The 14,768-nt window shown below is 33.1% G+C and overlaps 1 protein-coding gene across 2 annotated transcripts in view; it reads left to right on the top strand.

Annotated features, from left to right (window-relative positions):
- DNAJC1 (DnaJ heat shock protein family (Hsp40) member C1) overlaps window positions 1–14,768 on the top strand; it is a 222,900-nt gene that overhangs the window by 89,954 nt on the left and 118,178 nt on the right. For both annotated transcript variants that reach the window (XM_063100055.1, XM_063100054.1), the window contains exons 4-6: window positions 1,698–1,863; window positions 2,719–2,816; window positions 3,877–3,970. In XM_063100055.1, the coding sequence (XP_062956125.1) occupies window positions 1,698–1,863; window positions 2,719–2,816; window positions 3,877–3,970 (358 nt within the window). The remainder of the gene's footprint in view (window positions 1–1,697; window positions 1,864–2,718; window positions 2,817–3,876; window positions 3,971–14,768) is intronic.

Below are 14,768 nucleotides of genomic sequence, written 5' to 3'. Positions count from 1 at the left end.
AATTAATGAGCCAGTTTTTTACAAGAAAGATTTAAACATAAATTTTTGAGGACAGGAATGATAGTTTTTTATGAAGTCATGTTATAAATCTTGATGTTAATATTCATTAATTGCTATAAATATTGAAAAGGAGAATATTTAACATTAAATTTTGCCTGTCCCAGTAATTACACAACTATATTTTAATTTGTAGACTCTTGTATATTACACAATTTGCCTTTTAAGGGTTTAGTACTAATTAGTGTCCTTTGCTTTCAAAATTGCTTATTCTGATCTGATAATATTGTTAATAATCTAAGTTGATCAGAAAGTCAGATTTTCTAGTTTGCTAATAAAATATATTTTGCATTTATAACCAATGTTTTTCTATTGAAAAAAGAAGTCGCCTGCAATGAATCCTCTGCTTTATTTTTTTTAAGCATATCTCCAAGGTATCAATTTAATAACTATCAAAGTAGCTACTGCAGTTGTTGCATTTAAATTGATTTACATGTCAAGACTGGCAGTTTAGCAGCTGCGCTATTATTCTTAGATCGGTCAATTTACTTGAGAAAAACCTACTACTGAGTTCTACTGACCTGCCTGACAATATAGGCCCTATTTCTATTCCTGTAATTAGGCCTGCGACTAACTCAGAATATTTTTAATTAAAATATTTTGGTCAATGTGTTGCACCAAATTAGGCCTTTCAGTGAAGATTTAATTCTGGAAATAGTGTGATTAGAATATTTAATGAGTTGTGTTCAATTAAGATTAACAGGTTGTGTGTGTTGAACATACAGTGTTCGTGTGTGACCATTTTGAGTTTTATAGTCATAAATGTTACCCCTTATTTTTAACCTTAAAAATATTTGCCTCAGTAACTATCAGGTAAATTTAAATTCAGTTGAAATATTATTTTAAAGTGACGTTTTTAGCCTGATAGAACCAAGAAAGCTGATTTAAAATGCATTACTAGGAAAGCTTTTGCATGTTAGTGTTCTTCCCTTCCAGCAAAAGCCAAAAATGAGGAAATTGCCACTTAAATGTTTACAAATAAACAGTTTTATTGAGAAATCTGACATAAACATTGGTTTTTTCCATATCTCTTTCTAACGTGGGTGTTTTTTGGTTTTCTAAAGGAGTGTGAGCAATACAAAATTAAAAGGTGCTTATTTTATAAGTTTTACCTCATTAAAAAGCCTTAATAAAATAATGTGTATAAATATTTCAACCTTTATACATGAACCACCATTTTATGGGGGTAAGAAAAAAAGAACTGATTGAAAATTTTATCCTGAATTTGATTCAATTAATATGTAATTCATGGTTAAAAAAAAAATAGCTCTTATCTTGATTTTTCTCTTATTGAGATCCTTTTGTTGCTGACATCTATTGTGGGGTCCTTACTACAGACAGTAGTAGACAGGTAATATGTAGCTCCTTTAGTTTAGATGTCATTTCAGCAGTCACATCATTGAGCACTGTAAAAACACAAGATCTGGTATCCACAGTATATTAAAAAATGTGAAGGTTGTCAGTGACAAGAGCTACATACAGTGCTTTGAATTTATTAGACATTGTAATGCTGGTAATCTTCATAAATCTTATCTATTTTGGAGAAATTCATTTCTCTTCATTTCAAATATAGGCACAAATAAAATTTTTTGTTTTTATTTTAAACTCTCTATGAACTACTGTTATATTTGCTACTGTAGGTATGATGATATTCTGATCAATGGACTTCCAGATTGGCGACAGCCTGTATTCTACTACAGGCGGGTGAGAAAAATGAGCAATGCTGAGCTGGCATTACTCTTGTTCATTATTCTCACAGTGGGTCATTATGCTGTGGTTTGGTCAATCTACCTGGAAAAACAGCTGGTAAGTATTGGTAATAAATCAAATGATCTAGCCTCCTTAATTTTATATCACACATTTATTTTTCAACTGATGAAAATTTCAATTTTTCTATCTATACTCCTCATTCTAATAGTTTTCTATTCAATATTTAGTGTTTGATATATTTCTGTCAAGAAGAACCCAAGAAATAAGAAGAAAATATCCTTCTTTTTAAAAATGGCACTTAAGTTTGTCATAAAACTTTACGAAGGCCCAAATATCTACCTGAAAATTAGAAGTTAAAGCCATGTTTTCTTAATTATTGCCTTCCAAATAGAAATATTTTTTATGTAAGACTGATTTTAGAAATTTTTTATGGCACAGGCCCTTACATAATGAATGTTTACTTTTAAAATGTTTTGACTAAATAAATAAGCTTTGAAATGAATGATCAGTTGGTTAAAAAATTATAGTTTTCTTGGTTTAATATGCTACTCTATAGTGTATTCTGCTATAGGTTTTCATTTATAAGCTAAAGATAATCAGACATATTTATTAGAATTCATGAATTAGCATGTGTGTACTTATTCCTTTTGAAGTGACATTATTAAAGTCCGATGAATGAGAAAAAATAAGTTGAATGCTTTCTCTTAGAAAACTTTGATTGCTATGGAGATGCACATGACTGACAGTGCTGAACTTCATGTGTGTTGAAGGCCTGGATACCATGGCAACACTTACTGTGAAAGATTGATGATTTTACTTAATCATGTTGGACCCTACATACATTTGCATAAATGTTCATCTGTAATGTTTACCCTTCACAGAAAAGTCTTGATAACATTTGAAGAGTACATGTTAATGATAACCCGTAACCATAATTCTTTCCACATTAAGGATGAACTGCTTAGTAGAAAAAAGAGAGAAAAGAAAAAAAAGACAGGAGGCAAGAGTGTGGATGTATCAAAACTTGGTCCTTCAGAAAAAAATGAAAGGTGAGAGCATTAAAAAATTTTATACTTTGAAACTTTTAAAGTATGTTTTTAATATGTTTCAGCTTCATATGTATATCCATTTAGATATGCTCTCATTTAAATCTATAGCAGATTTATAAATGACTAATGGGCCATAGTTTATGAGACAAATTCTAATCTTAAGCAAAATTTCTACAGGCTTTTTCCCTTATAAAAAGTGTTAATGTACAAGGGTACTTCAAAAAATACATGCAAAAATGGAATTAGAAGAAAATACAAATCCTTCTGTGAAGTTTTTGAAGTACCCTCATATTTTTAAATAATATAAACTCTCAAATTCTTGTAGTTTGAAATTTTTGCTGAACTTTAGAAACAAAGTATTCCTAGAAGAATCTATCACTTAGCTCAGGAGTGATAATATGTAGAGAGGCAGTGATACGCAGTGCACTCAAAAAGATACCACCATTTCTTCTATTGATTCATAGAATGAAATAAAGGGTTTAAATAGTTCACACAGCAGGACAAGAGCTGGATCAATGTAGGATGGAGATCAGAGACTATTCTGCCTGTCTTCTATTCTGATGACATCAGTGAGTAATGCTTCAGTGAACTGCAAATGACATTAATTTTTATGTATTAGTTTGTTTATGTTACAGTCTTTATATCTGATTGTCAACACTTGGGAACACTTTGACTATGATTATTAGTCTTTTATAGCTGAAGTAAATCATAAGGTTTAAGAATTCATTTTGCAGAAGTGATGAAAAGCCCAGGTTAGAAAGGAGGCTTTTGTTTCTCTATTTTTATAACTTGATTAGAAGCCTCCTTCCCCAAAATCTTAGCCTAGATGCTCTTACTTGCTATATATATTACATTTGTTGTAACTACTACATTTCATGATAGAGTACGTCAGATTAAGTGGTAACTGTCATAAATAGTTTATTGAATATTTTCTTCATTTTTTTGTTGAAATAGCCATTCAAGAAAGAATTCATAATCTTTATAAAAATATTTTGTCTCCCAACTTTCCATGTTTTACTGATTTGTTATTTGATTCCCCTCCCTACACCCTCCCTTTAAGATTGCTGATGAAACCACAATGGCATGATTTGCTTCCATGCAAGCTGGGAATTTGGTTTTGCCTTACCCTAAAAGCATTGCCTCATCTAATCCAGGTAAAATGTATCTCTTTTATATAATACTAGGGGCTTTTATTTTTCATTGTTCATGAAATAATTTATGTCCATGTCTGCAACATAAATGCTGCTATGCAGTGGATAGTTCATAATGATGTTGTTTGAATTGAATTGTATTTTTATAAGTTAAACCTAATTTAGAATAATTCTAGGATTATTTAGGTATCTATTCCTATAATTGTCTCTATGCTTTTAGAACACCTTAGAATTCCGAGACGTTGGAAAAAGGAAAAAAAATACTATTTTTAGGATAGACATAAAAGCAATAAAAATTTAATCCACTGTTATCATTAAAGGCATAACCAGTAAAAAAGAACAGGATTCAAGTAGCTTGTCACCCATTATTATTATTATTATTATTATTATTATTATTATTATTATTATTTTTGATGGCTGGGCAGTATGGGGATCTGAACACTTGACGTTGGACCTTCGTGTGTTATAACCAACTGAACTAACTGGTCAGCCCAATTGTCACTCGTTATTTTAATAGCATTTAAGTACGTAGTGTAAAAAAAAACCCTTTATGTGAGCATCTGTATAATTATGCAAAAATATATTTTCTTTCCATTTTATTTGCCACTTTAAGAGGAGTGCAGAATTTTGTCTTATACTGCTGGTAATCAAAGTTTCTCTTTCTACTTAGTCTTGATCAAACAATAAAATGTGGGCACATATCATAGTTATATGGCAGTTTCTTGTTGTTCTTTTTCTTTTTTTACATTTAGCATACCAAAGCATGTTTTATTAAATTGAGGCTTTACTGATTTTAATTATTGTATCTAATTAGAAAATTTCCAACACATAAACATAATATTTGAAAGTAAATATGATACTTTTTGATGTACAAATTTTGAGCTTCTTTGAGAGTGTAATTTTGGGGAGAAATGTTTCATTTTAGAAAATAAGGGCTTATAAACCCTTAAGATATAAATCCTTAAGTAAGATAATTTGTACCCAGTTCTACCACTTTATATTCATATATCAGGTTTGTTTTTCCTAACCGTTTAAGGAAGCTAATGACTCCAACTTTTGCATTTTTTTCTTTTATAATGACAATTTTATATTTCAAGGGAAAATGAACTAAAAATTACTAGCGTGCTTCTTTATAGCTTTTGAGAAATTCTTTACCAGCTTTTCTGTCAAAATAGTTTATCTTAATAGTTATTGCCTGCAGAATCTTATATTTTCTTTACAGTTAATGGAGGAAAAATTTAAGGATTTTGGTGATTTTAAAGCATTGTTTTTAAGTTGTTTAAATGTTGTATTGCTTATTTGGGGGGGGGGAAACAAACCCATAATGCTTATGTGCTATGAATATAAGACTTAATAAGAGAGGGTGAAAGAATATTTATTATACCAGTGTGTTTATGAAGAGTTGTGACAAAAAAAATGTTTAGGACAGAATCTCTTATGTTTTGAAAGGCTGATTATTTTTTGCCAACTTTCAAATCTGTTCAATAGGCAAACCACAGTATAGATGAATTTTAAAATGTAGTCACGAGGCAGTATGAATGGAATGTCACATAAAATGTCAATCTTAAACAGTCTTAAACACTTCTTTGTAATTTTAATTTAAGTAATTTGAAATAAAGTTTATTTGGTAAAATTAAAATATTTCTTGGTTAGCATACAGGTTGGTTTACCAAACTAGAATCAGCGTGTTATAATGGCTTGATTTATAATTTATTCTTTTAAATTACCTGCCTGTCGTATCTAGACCTAACAGATTAAGAGATTGTTTTGCCTCATCATAAATTTGTAGAAAATTTACAAAAATAAAGAATTTTACAAAACCTTTTTAGTTTCCTTAGGAACTCTTAATTTCTTAAACTGTTTGATTATTTTTAATTTTAAACTTTTTACTTATTTGGTGGTACTGTTGCCTTTCAGTTTTGAGATGCTAGGTATTAGGCATTCAAGAACTTTATAAATCTATCTTTTAAATTTTGTTCTAATTATTTCTCTCTGATAAATGCCTTCTAAGAAGAAAAATAAAGACGGAAGGTAGAAAGGAGTTAGAGGTTTTTTAAAAAAAAAAAAAAAGAAAAAGAAGATGAATTTCCTTTTTTAAAGCAAATATTTGATATTTTATTTCTGCTATGGGGACATAAGATTAGTTTTTCTGGTGGTCATTGTCAAAATGTAACATAATAAACTGACACAAATTGTAATAGTGAAAGTATTTTAGATTAGTAAACATATAGCTTATGAAATTAGATTTTTCTCAGCATTTCTTTTCAGTCTGCTAATGACCTTTGTAGTAATTTATCCTTCATAAAATTGTATAATGTAGATACATGTGCTGTCTCTACAACACTGAAGTTTTTGTGTCACTTCTGTGAGGTCTTAAATAAGATATTTATGAAATTTAGAAGTCCTTGTAACCTGCAGCAGTCTGGATTGGCAATTGGTACAGTGGTCAAAAAAGAGCTCTGCTAAAGCCCTAAGCATAAAAAAGTTATATAAACAACGTTAAACTTTGTAAACATGTACGTTACATTGATTCACCACTCTTGTGATATAGGGTCATTGTTTTATTTTTAAACAGTAGTCCACTGATTGGAGTCCCTTCTCTTTATTGCACAAACCATACCTATAATCTTGGTTTCTTTAAAGACAGATTTCCAGTCTTGATTTTTTTAAAGAGGAGTCAGACTAGACACGTGAAGCAATGTAATTATATAATCCTTATTGATTTTTATTATTTCTTCCTAGTCTTTCTTAATTGGCTTACTTACATCTAGTTAACAGCATTTTTAACACTTCTTATATTGAGCTTTCCAAAGCATTCAACTTGGTTTTCATAGAAACGACTCTCATTTCCTACTCATATTTTATCTTTTTTATGTAATATTTAATCAAATCATGTAATTACAATAACAAGTGTAACTGACACAAACAGGTTTAAGATCTAACACAATCAGCTCTTATAAGCATTGTAAATTAGTTAAGCAGATATCACTTAAGAGAGTCTTACTTCTGGTGTGAGCCCCTTGAATTTCATGAAAAGTTAATTAAAACAGAGATGCAGATATTCTGTGTAATTGCATACCTATTGGATAAGAAGTAGGGTCCAAGCTAAAAGTGGAAGATTTAGAGATTTCAAGAAAGTGGCCTTCACACTAGCAGAATCTATACCCAAATCTTGTCATAGCAATAATTCTTTACCCCCAACTTTTTACTTCCCACTTATCCTCTAAATACCCATTCCTTTTCTACACTTTACATACATATAAGGTCATCCAGTAAGATTAGGAAAAGTGGCAGTCTCAGCTTATGCTCCCAAGTTCACTTCGATTGCTTAGTTTCTAAGATCCCCAAGAAAACTCCTTATTATTGCTGCTTAGTTTACCTAAATCCCTTTCTATTCCCTCCCCCTGAAAAAAATTACAAATGAGGATAGTTATATCTATATTGATGTGTAAAGCTTCTCCTGGTCATATGTTTAGAAAAACAGTTTAATAAAAGTATATTAAACTCATATCAAAACAAGGCACTGTAAGAGACTACAGAGATGAATATGCCTTCTAGGAACTTACAGTCAGATAGCAGTTATAGCATATGAGTTTAAATAACCATGATACAATATGGTATATAAGCCTCATGTGTATAATATAGACAATGACTTCAGTAATGTTCAGAGCAGTAAGATTGTGTCTATTTAGGATGACCAAGGAAAACTAAAAATAGGAGCCACTTGAAATGAGTCTTGAAAGATGAATAGACACTTAACAGTGAAGTGCCCACTTTGTGTACTAGGTAGTATACAAAGATAATTTCATAGATACAGTACTTCCTATACAGTCATTCTGTGGCAAGCCTGAAAGACCTGAAGAAAACATTACACAATAGCTTCTTTTTTTTTTTTTAAGGATATTACAAAGGCTGTTGCTATCATCTTATCATCTAAGACAGTATCCCAGGTCGCCAGATTCTGAGTATATATATTTAGGAATTTAAATTCTAAAAGATAAATCTGATATGACAAGTTTAAAAAGGACATTTAGACAGAATAAGTTAATTGGTAAGACAACAAAATATTTCCGTCACGTACACCTGTTAGAGATATGTGTACATTGTTAGGAGTAGTAGAAATAAAATAATGGCTATGAAATGGGCAGAAAATACTTAAAGTGGTTCTGAGATCAGGCAAGGTAGAGGTAAAAGTATGTCTTTTATAGATCCCTTTGCTTTTTGATAAAGTCCTTATTACCTCCAGCACTGGATTTTGTTCCTAATCTTTGCTCTGAAAAAGATATTGAGAGAATTATAGGAATTGATAGATTAGAAGAACAAAGCTAAAGAATGAAAAGCTATTATACTTGATACATGTTAATTATTTGATAAGGTTAAATTAATATCAGACATTTCCCAGATGGGTCAGTATTCAAGGAAAGATGCATGGATATTGCTATATTTAGTAAAACGTAAGCCCCATATCATTCATGTACCCACATTAGCAAAAAAGTAAAAAATCAAATGAGATACTGAAGAAAAAGAATATAGAGAGTGTTTGTAAATTGATGAATAGATGGAAGACTAGTTTGTGCTTAGATGAGAGAACGAATATTGGAGAGGAGTAAAATGCATGACTGTATGAGGGTACTTCAAAAAGTTCATGAAAAGATTCCTATTATCTTTTAATTTTATTTTTCCATGAACTTTTTGAAGTACCCTCAAATGTAAGAAAGCTGGGGGAATTTGAGAAAGTATATTCAGAAAGCCAAGAAAAGTAGAATGATCACCAGAAGATATGGAATATGAATTAGAATGTAACAAAAAACTTGGACTATATTAAGAGAGTGGGTTTATGTGCTTTGATGTTAGAATTTAATTGCAACATTAAAAGTATAGCCCCAGTGACACTTTTACGTCTTACCAGTCTGTTTCTGTTCTCATAGTAGTTTTGAAGGGAGTACATGTTCTCTTGGAATCTGATTAAACCAGTCTTTTGTGTTGGTTGTATTCAGCCTATAACCCCAGGGAATTTTTCTAACCTTCAAAATGCCCTTTTTGGATATTTTTTAATTGATTATATGTTTTGTAGCCATGAAAGTAGCAAACAACTGATGAAATATGATCAATGCTATGTGCATATTTCCAATTTAACTTTTATAACTTAGGTTTTTTTGGTCACTGTATGTTTGTGTTGGAGCCTTATATATTTGGGCCCATAATAAGATTGTTAAGACCATCAATTTCTCATTTAGAGTCAGGAAGTGCCAGATATCCTAAGCAATTACCATTCTAAAGCATAGTCATAATTCGCTCCATTTTCTGAGATCAAGCAGGTCTTAAGTAGCCAGAATTTATTTCCAGAATTTTCTGGGAATTCACCATTTCGCTCTACCTGATATGTTACATTTTTCAATAAAATAATTTATAAAATATAAAACTCATTTAGGTGCACATTGACTAAAGTTATAAATTTGTCATATTGTTAAGTCCCAGTGCCATTTTTTCTCATTACCAAGCTGATCTAGCATGAACACAGTTAAAATAAAAATTATTGTAGGAAGTTTACAGCATGCATATCCCTACCCCCATTAGGATTTTAGGTTACCTAGGAACAGCAGTTGAGAAAATAGAGGAATCTTCTCTGTATTGCCCTGGCTTTTACCTTTAAAACAAATTGCCTAAGAGAGTAAAGGGAATACTATACTTTATAGAACTATCTATAAATGGAAGCATCCTCCCTCCCAAGAAGCTTCTCCCATGGAGACTACAACGGTGGACAGTCCTGGAGATCACCCTCCCTTACAATCAGGACCCTTTTTTTCCAGCCCCTTTGCTTCTGCTTGCTGGGACTCTGTCAGAAACCAAACAAACAAAACATTCACAGCTAATTAGCAGGAAAAAAGCTTCTGAAAGGCTAGGAGGCAAGCTGAGTTGCCTGCCCTTTTCGGAGTTTAAACACAGATTTTCCAAGGGATGAAGCAGCTTACTTTTAGTACTCTAAAAACTTTAAAAAAAAGAAAAAAAAATCTTTTCAAACAAACATACTTTACATAGGGAATACATAAACAAATGAAAAGGAGTAGAGAAGCTTGTCAGAATTTTTATCAGGATGAAACTACTACAGAAAGACAAAAATACAGGAAAACTGGGAAGACCTCACAGCATAAGAGAGAGATTCCTTACTTCCTCCATCTAAAAGAAGAGCATAAAATGCAAGTTCTTGGAGATTCAAAGACAGTATATGAAATAGGTTTGTAGGTTATTGCTAGATGTAGAAAATCTAAAAAGCCACAGAATGTTAGGCAGGATGTTAGAGATATATAGTCTAATCAATTCTGTATTTTACAGATAAAAAAATACTTAAGGTCAGTGAAGCAGTTTGCCCAAAGTGATGCAATTAATTAATGATAGAAATGAAACTTAAAACAGATGAAAATAAATCTTAAAATATAAGAAATATAAAAGCTAAAAACAAAAAAAGTTTGTCAACAATTGAATAATTAGAGCTTTATAGTGAGTATAATAAGCTATCTGATCTTAAACACCCTATCAGAATATTCAGGCTTATTCTAATTATTATGAAAGTTGTAGAAGGATTCCTGCATTGAATTGGGGCGGAATATATGGCTACTAAATTCTCTTCTCTCTCTTAGTCCAAATGGAAAAAGTAGCTTTTAGACTTTGCATCTCCTTGAATAATTTTGTCTCAGGCAGAGGAAGGCATAGCTTCTGATTTTATTTTTATTTTATTACCTCTTGTGAATTCAGTGTTATTATAGTTCTGTACAGAAATGTTGATTCTTATTAAAGTATGTATTTTTAAATTTCTATATTATACATTGTAATTTTATTACACATTATATGTAATTCTGAGATTACAATCTAAGTAAATGGGAGAACAATATTTAATATAGAGCATTTGACTTTGTGGGCAAATTTTCAGAAATGTACTTATGGTGTTTTCCTGTGTTGAAGGTTATTTGTAATCTTCAAACAAAAGAGATTTGTGCTGTAAAACGATCAAAAAGAGATGGAGGATACTCCATCTTTTCCCCAGCTACCTCTCCACAGAACTCTTCCATGGTCATTATTCCCATAGGACAGTTTTTCCCTGTTCATACCACTCTGTATGAAGGTTTATATATGCATATATATATGCATATTCTCCATCTCACAGCTCACTAGCCTTGGAAATATTACATCTTCAAGACAACTAAATTGTCATCATCATTATATAGTCTTTCTTCATCAGGCCAATTGAAAAATTCCTGTTATATGTTCTTATCATACTAACTTTATAACTTTCTGTTTATATTAATCACAATAGACTGATAGACTATGATCATCCTGAAATTCCAGTGACTTAAATTTTTTTCTATCTTATGCCACATGTCTATCATTGGTTGATAGGAAAGGGGGCATTCTGCTCTAGTTAGCCATTGAGGGACTCAGAACAATGATGTTTTCACCATTTTCTAGCTATACCAATCTGGAACATGTGGCCTTTTTATCCACTGTGGCAAGAATAGAGAACTGGAAGATTGCGTGAGCTTTTCTGTGGGTTGGTTTGGAAATGACACATGATATTTCCATCTGCAGCCCATTCAGAACTAGTCCCATGATCCCACCTCACCTAAAGAAGATGAGGAAATGTGGGCATACAGGATGTTGGGTGAGCACCAGTTTCTCTTCCAGTAATTGATTCAACAAATATTTATTGAGTGCTTACTATATGCCAGGTACTCTTCTAGGTCCTGGAAATTTTTTTAAAAGACAAAAATTCCTATTCTCTTGGAGCTTATATTCTATATTCCATATTTTGGTAATATATGTACTTATTTTTACATATTCTTTAAGGGTAACTATTGTATCTTATCGTATAATCCCTACATACCTTAACAAAGTACAATATATATAATAGTGGTTCAATAAATAAGTATAAATACATATAACTGTTTAATGGCTTCTTGTGCAGGAGCCCATACTCTATAATACATATAAATAATACTCATAACATAAATTCTTTAAGTTAGCCATAATTTATTTATTTATTTATTTTTTTCATAATCAAGAGAGTTTTTATTCCAGGAATGCAAGCTTGGTTTAACATTTAAAAATTAACTAATATAATTCACCATATTGACAGACTAAAAACAGAAAAACCATATGCTCAAGGATTAGAAGACTAAATATTGTTAAAATATCAATTCTCCCCAAATTGATTTATAGATTCAATAGTATCCTAATCAAAATCCCAACAAGCTTCCCCCCCACACACATAGCAATTTTATTTTATTTCATTTTATTTTTTTATTAATATTTTTTTTTACATTCTATGATGTTGTTGCAGCACAGTTGGGAGGGAGGGAGAGAGGGGAAAGGGGAAGGAAATGGGATGGAAGAAGGAGGGAGGAGGAGGGGTGGAATTGAGGCCTGTGGCACCCCCCTCATTCCCATAGGGGAGACCAGGGGACTTCCAGCAGTGGCTCGGCTTGGTCATCGCCGGGCTTGGTGCACATGTCACAGGTGTGTGGCAAAAGCCCTTGCCCCCCCCGCAACCCAGCTGAGGAACCTGGGGCCCTTCTTGCTGCAGCTTGGTGGTCATCACTGGGCTGGTTGCAGGTGTTGATGTGATGTGGCTGAGGTCCTCGGTCCCCCACCATCCCAGCTTGGGAGAGCCCGGGGCGCTTCCTGCAGCAGCTCAGTGGTCATTGCTGGGCTGGTTGTGCATGTTGGGGTAGCCTTGGCCCTTGGCCCCCAACTTCTGGACTGGTTGTGGGTATTGAGGGGGCATGGCTGACAGCCTTTCCCACTTTCTGGCTTGGTAACCCAGTGGACTTCCAGTCCTTCTAGGTGTCATAGGTGTTCTTTGGTGAAATGAGACCGTACTAGTTAAGATCAAACTTTGTCTCTGTTGTGGGTACTTTTTTTTTTCTTTCAGTTCTGTGTTGGATTATTTGCTGTTCCCACCATTTAAACTCCATGCTGGAACTAATTTGTTGTCCTTTGCTTACTTCTAAAATGGGAGAACTTCCTGTGGGAACCAGTACTTGAGCTCTGTGGTTTAGCTAAATTGCTGCTTTGTTACAGATTCCCTAGGCAAGGCTTTTTGTGCAGCTCAGGTTTTATGGTTGACTTTATAGGTACTTCTGACTCTCATGAGGTCTAGTACTCCTGAGTGGTGTGGAAACTCTGGTCTTGGCCTGAGTCTTTTCATCAAACTGCACCCCATGCAACTCTATATTCCTGACCAGTCTCCTCTGAGTGGTCCTACACTGACTGGGGGCAGATCAGCTGTCCTTGCTGTGCCCCAGTGTTCCCTTAGTGTGCCTGTCCCCCCCACCACCTGTGCTCCAAACACTTCCCATGGGACGGGCTGTACACCAGTCCCTTGCTCTGACTCCCCAGCCTCTGAACGGCTTCTTTTTTTAGTTGTTGTGTTTCCTCACTCCTCTGTGGATCCACGGGAACCCTATTATTGGTCTTGCTGGCCTAGGGGCCACCAAGGCCCTCTTCTCCCCTGCTGCCTCCAAGCAACTTCATCCAAAGGGTACAGCTGCGAAGTTAGCCATAGTTTTAAATGTGAAATCAGTCCTCTATTTGGTGTCTGTGCAGGTCAGCTTTGAGCTCTTTAAGAAATTTTGTTAAGTACTAAGAGAGTTGCTTCTAGAGTAAAAACTTTTGCTTATGGTTCTATCCGTAGGATTATACACTCCTTGAGAATAGGAACTCTTTGTATTTGGAAGAATATAAACTCCATAGTTATTAATACATTATTATGGAGCTAAGCCTAGGCAATTCAGAGCCCTAATCAATTAAAGTGAGCATTCATTCATCCATTCAGTATTTATTAAGATTCTGTAATGTGCCAGGCAGTATAGTAGTGCTATAAGGATGGATAAAAAGTTTATATTCACAGGAAATCTGTAACTTCCAGTGTAGGTAAACTGGGATTTACTCTGGACTCAAAATGAGTTTTGCATTTATTTTTCTACTAAACAATTTTATTCATTTGAATTAGCCCCTCATGAAGAATGGGAGGGGAAAAAAAGTTGAAAACAACTGATCTTGTTCAACCCCTTTTGAATGCATGAATCCCCTCTAGAACATACCTTAAAGAATAGTCATCTGTTGTTTCCTGAATATTATCTCCAGAATCAGTCTATTTCATCTTCAGGTAATTTTAGTTATTAGAAAGATCTTTCTAATATGTATCCAAAATCAAAACTTACATCCCTGGAACCATATATTGTAATTTATGTCATTCTTTCCTGTAATGATCCTTAAGATATTCTATAGTAGTTATCAGTTGTTCCTAATCTTCTCATCTCCAATTCTATATAAGATATAGTTTCAAGCTACCTCACCATCTGATCACTTTCCTTTTCAATTCTTCCTGTTTGTCAGTGCATCTTAAAGTATGGTACCCTAAACTGTACACAAGAAAGGTTGGAACAATGTGGTGTTATTTAGTACAGTAGAATTTTTGAAATCATAGGTTTATTAAGGAAGTAATGCTTCCTGGAGTGGGCATATCGTAATTATAATTTGAAAGTACAAGTAAGATGTGAAGGGAAAAAAAGCATGAGGAATATTTAAATAACTGCTTAGAAATGGAGCAAAAGGAAGGTAGGATTCTTTGCCTAGAACAGTGAGTGAGACTAGGAATGTATTCAAACGCTTGGATTACGTGGAGTAAGTTAAGGTGATCGGGTACATTACAATCCTCAGATAAGTGTGGTTTTGGATCAGATGGCTATTTCAGAGAGAAATTTTTAGTGGATTTATGTGCTATAGTAGAAAGAAGAAACATTAG

Source organism: Cynocephalus volans, chromosome 6 (genome assembly GCF_027409185.1).
Source record: "Cynocephalus volans isolate mCynVol1 chromosome 6, mCynVol1.pri, whole genome shotgun sequence".
NCBI lineage: Eukaryota > Metazoa > Chordata > Mammalia > Dermoptera > Cynocephalidae > Cynocephalus > Cynocephalus volans.
This window is presented reverse-complemented; position numbering and strand designations above follow the sequence as displayed.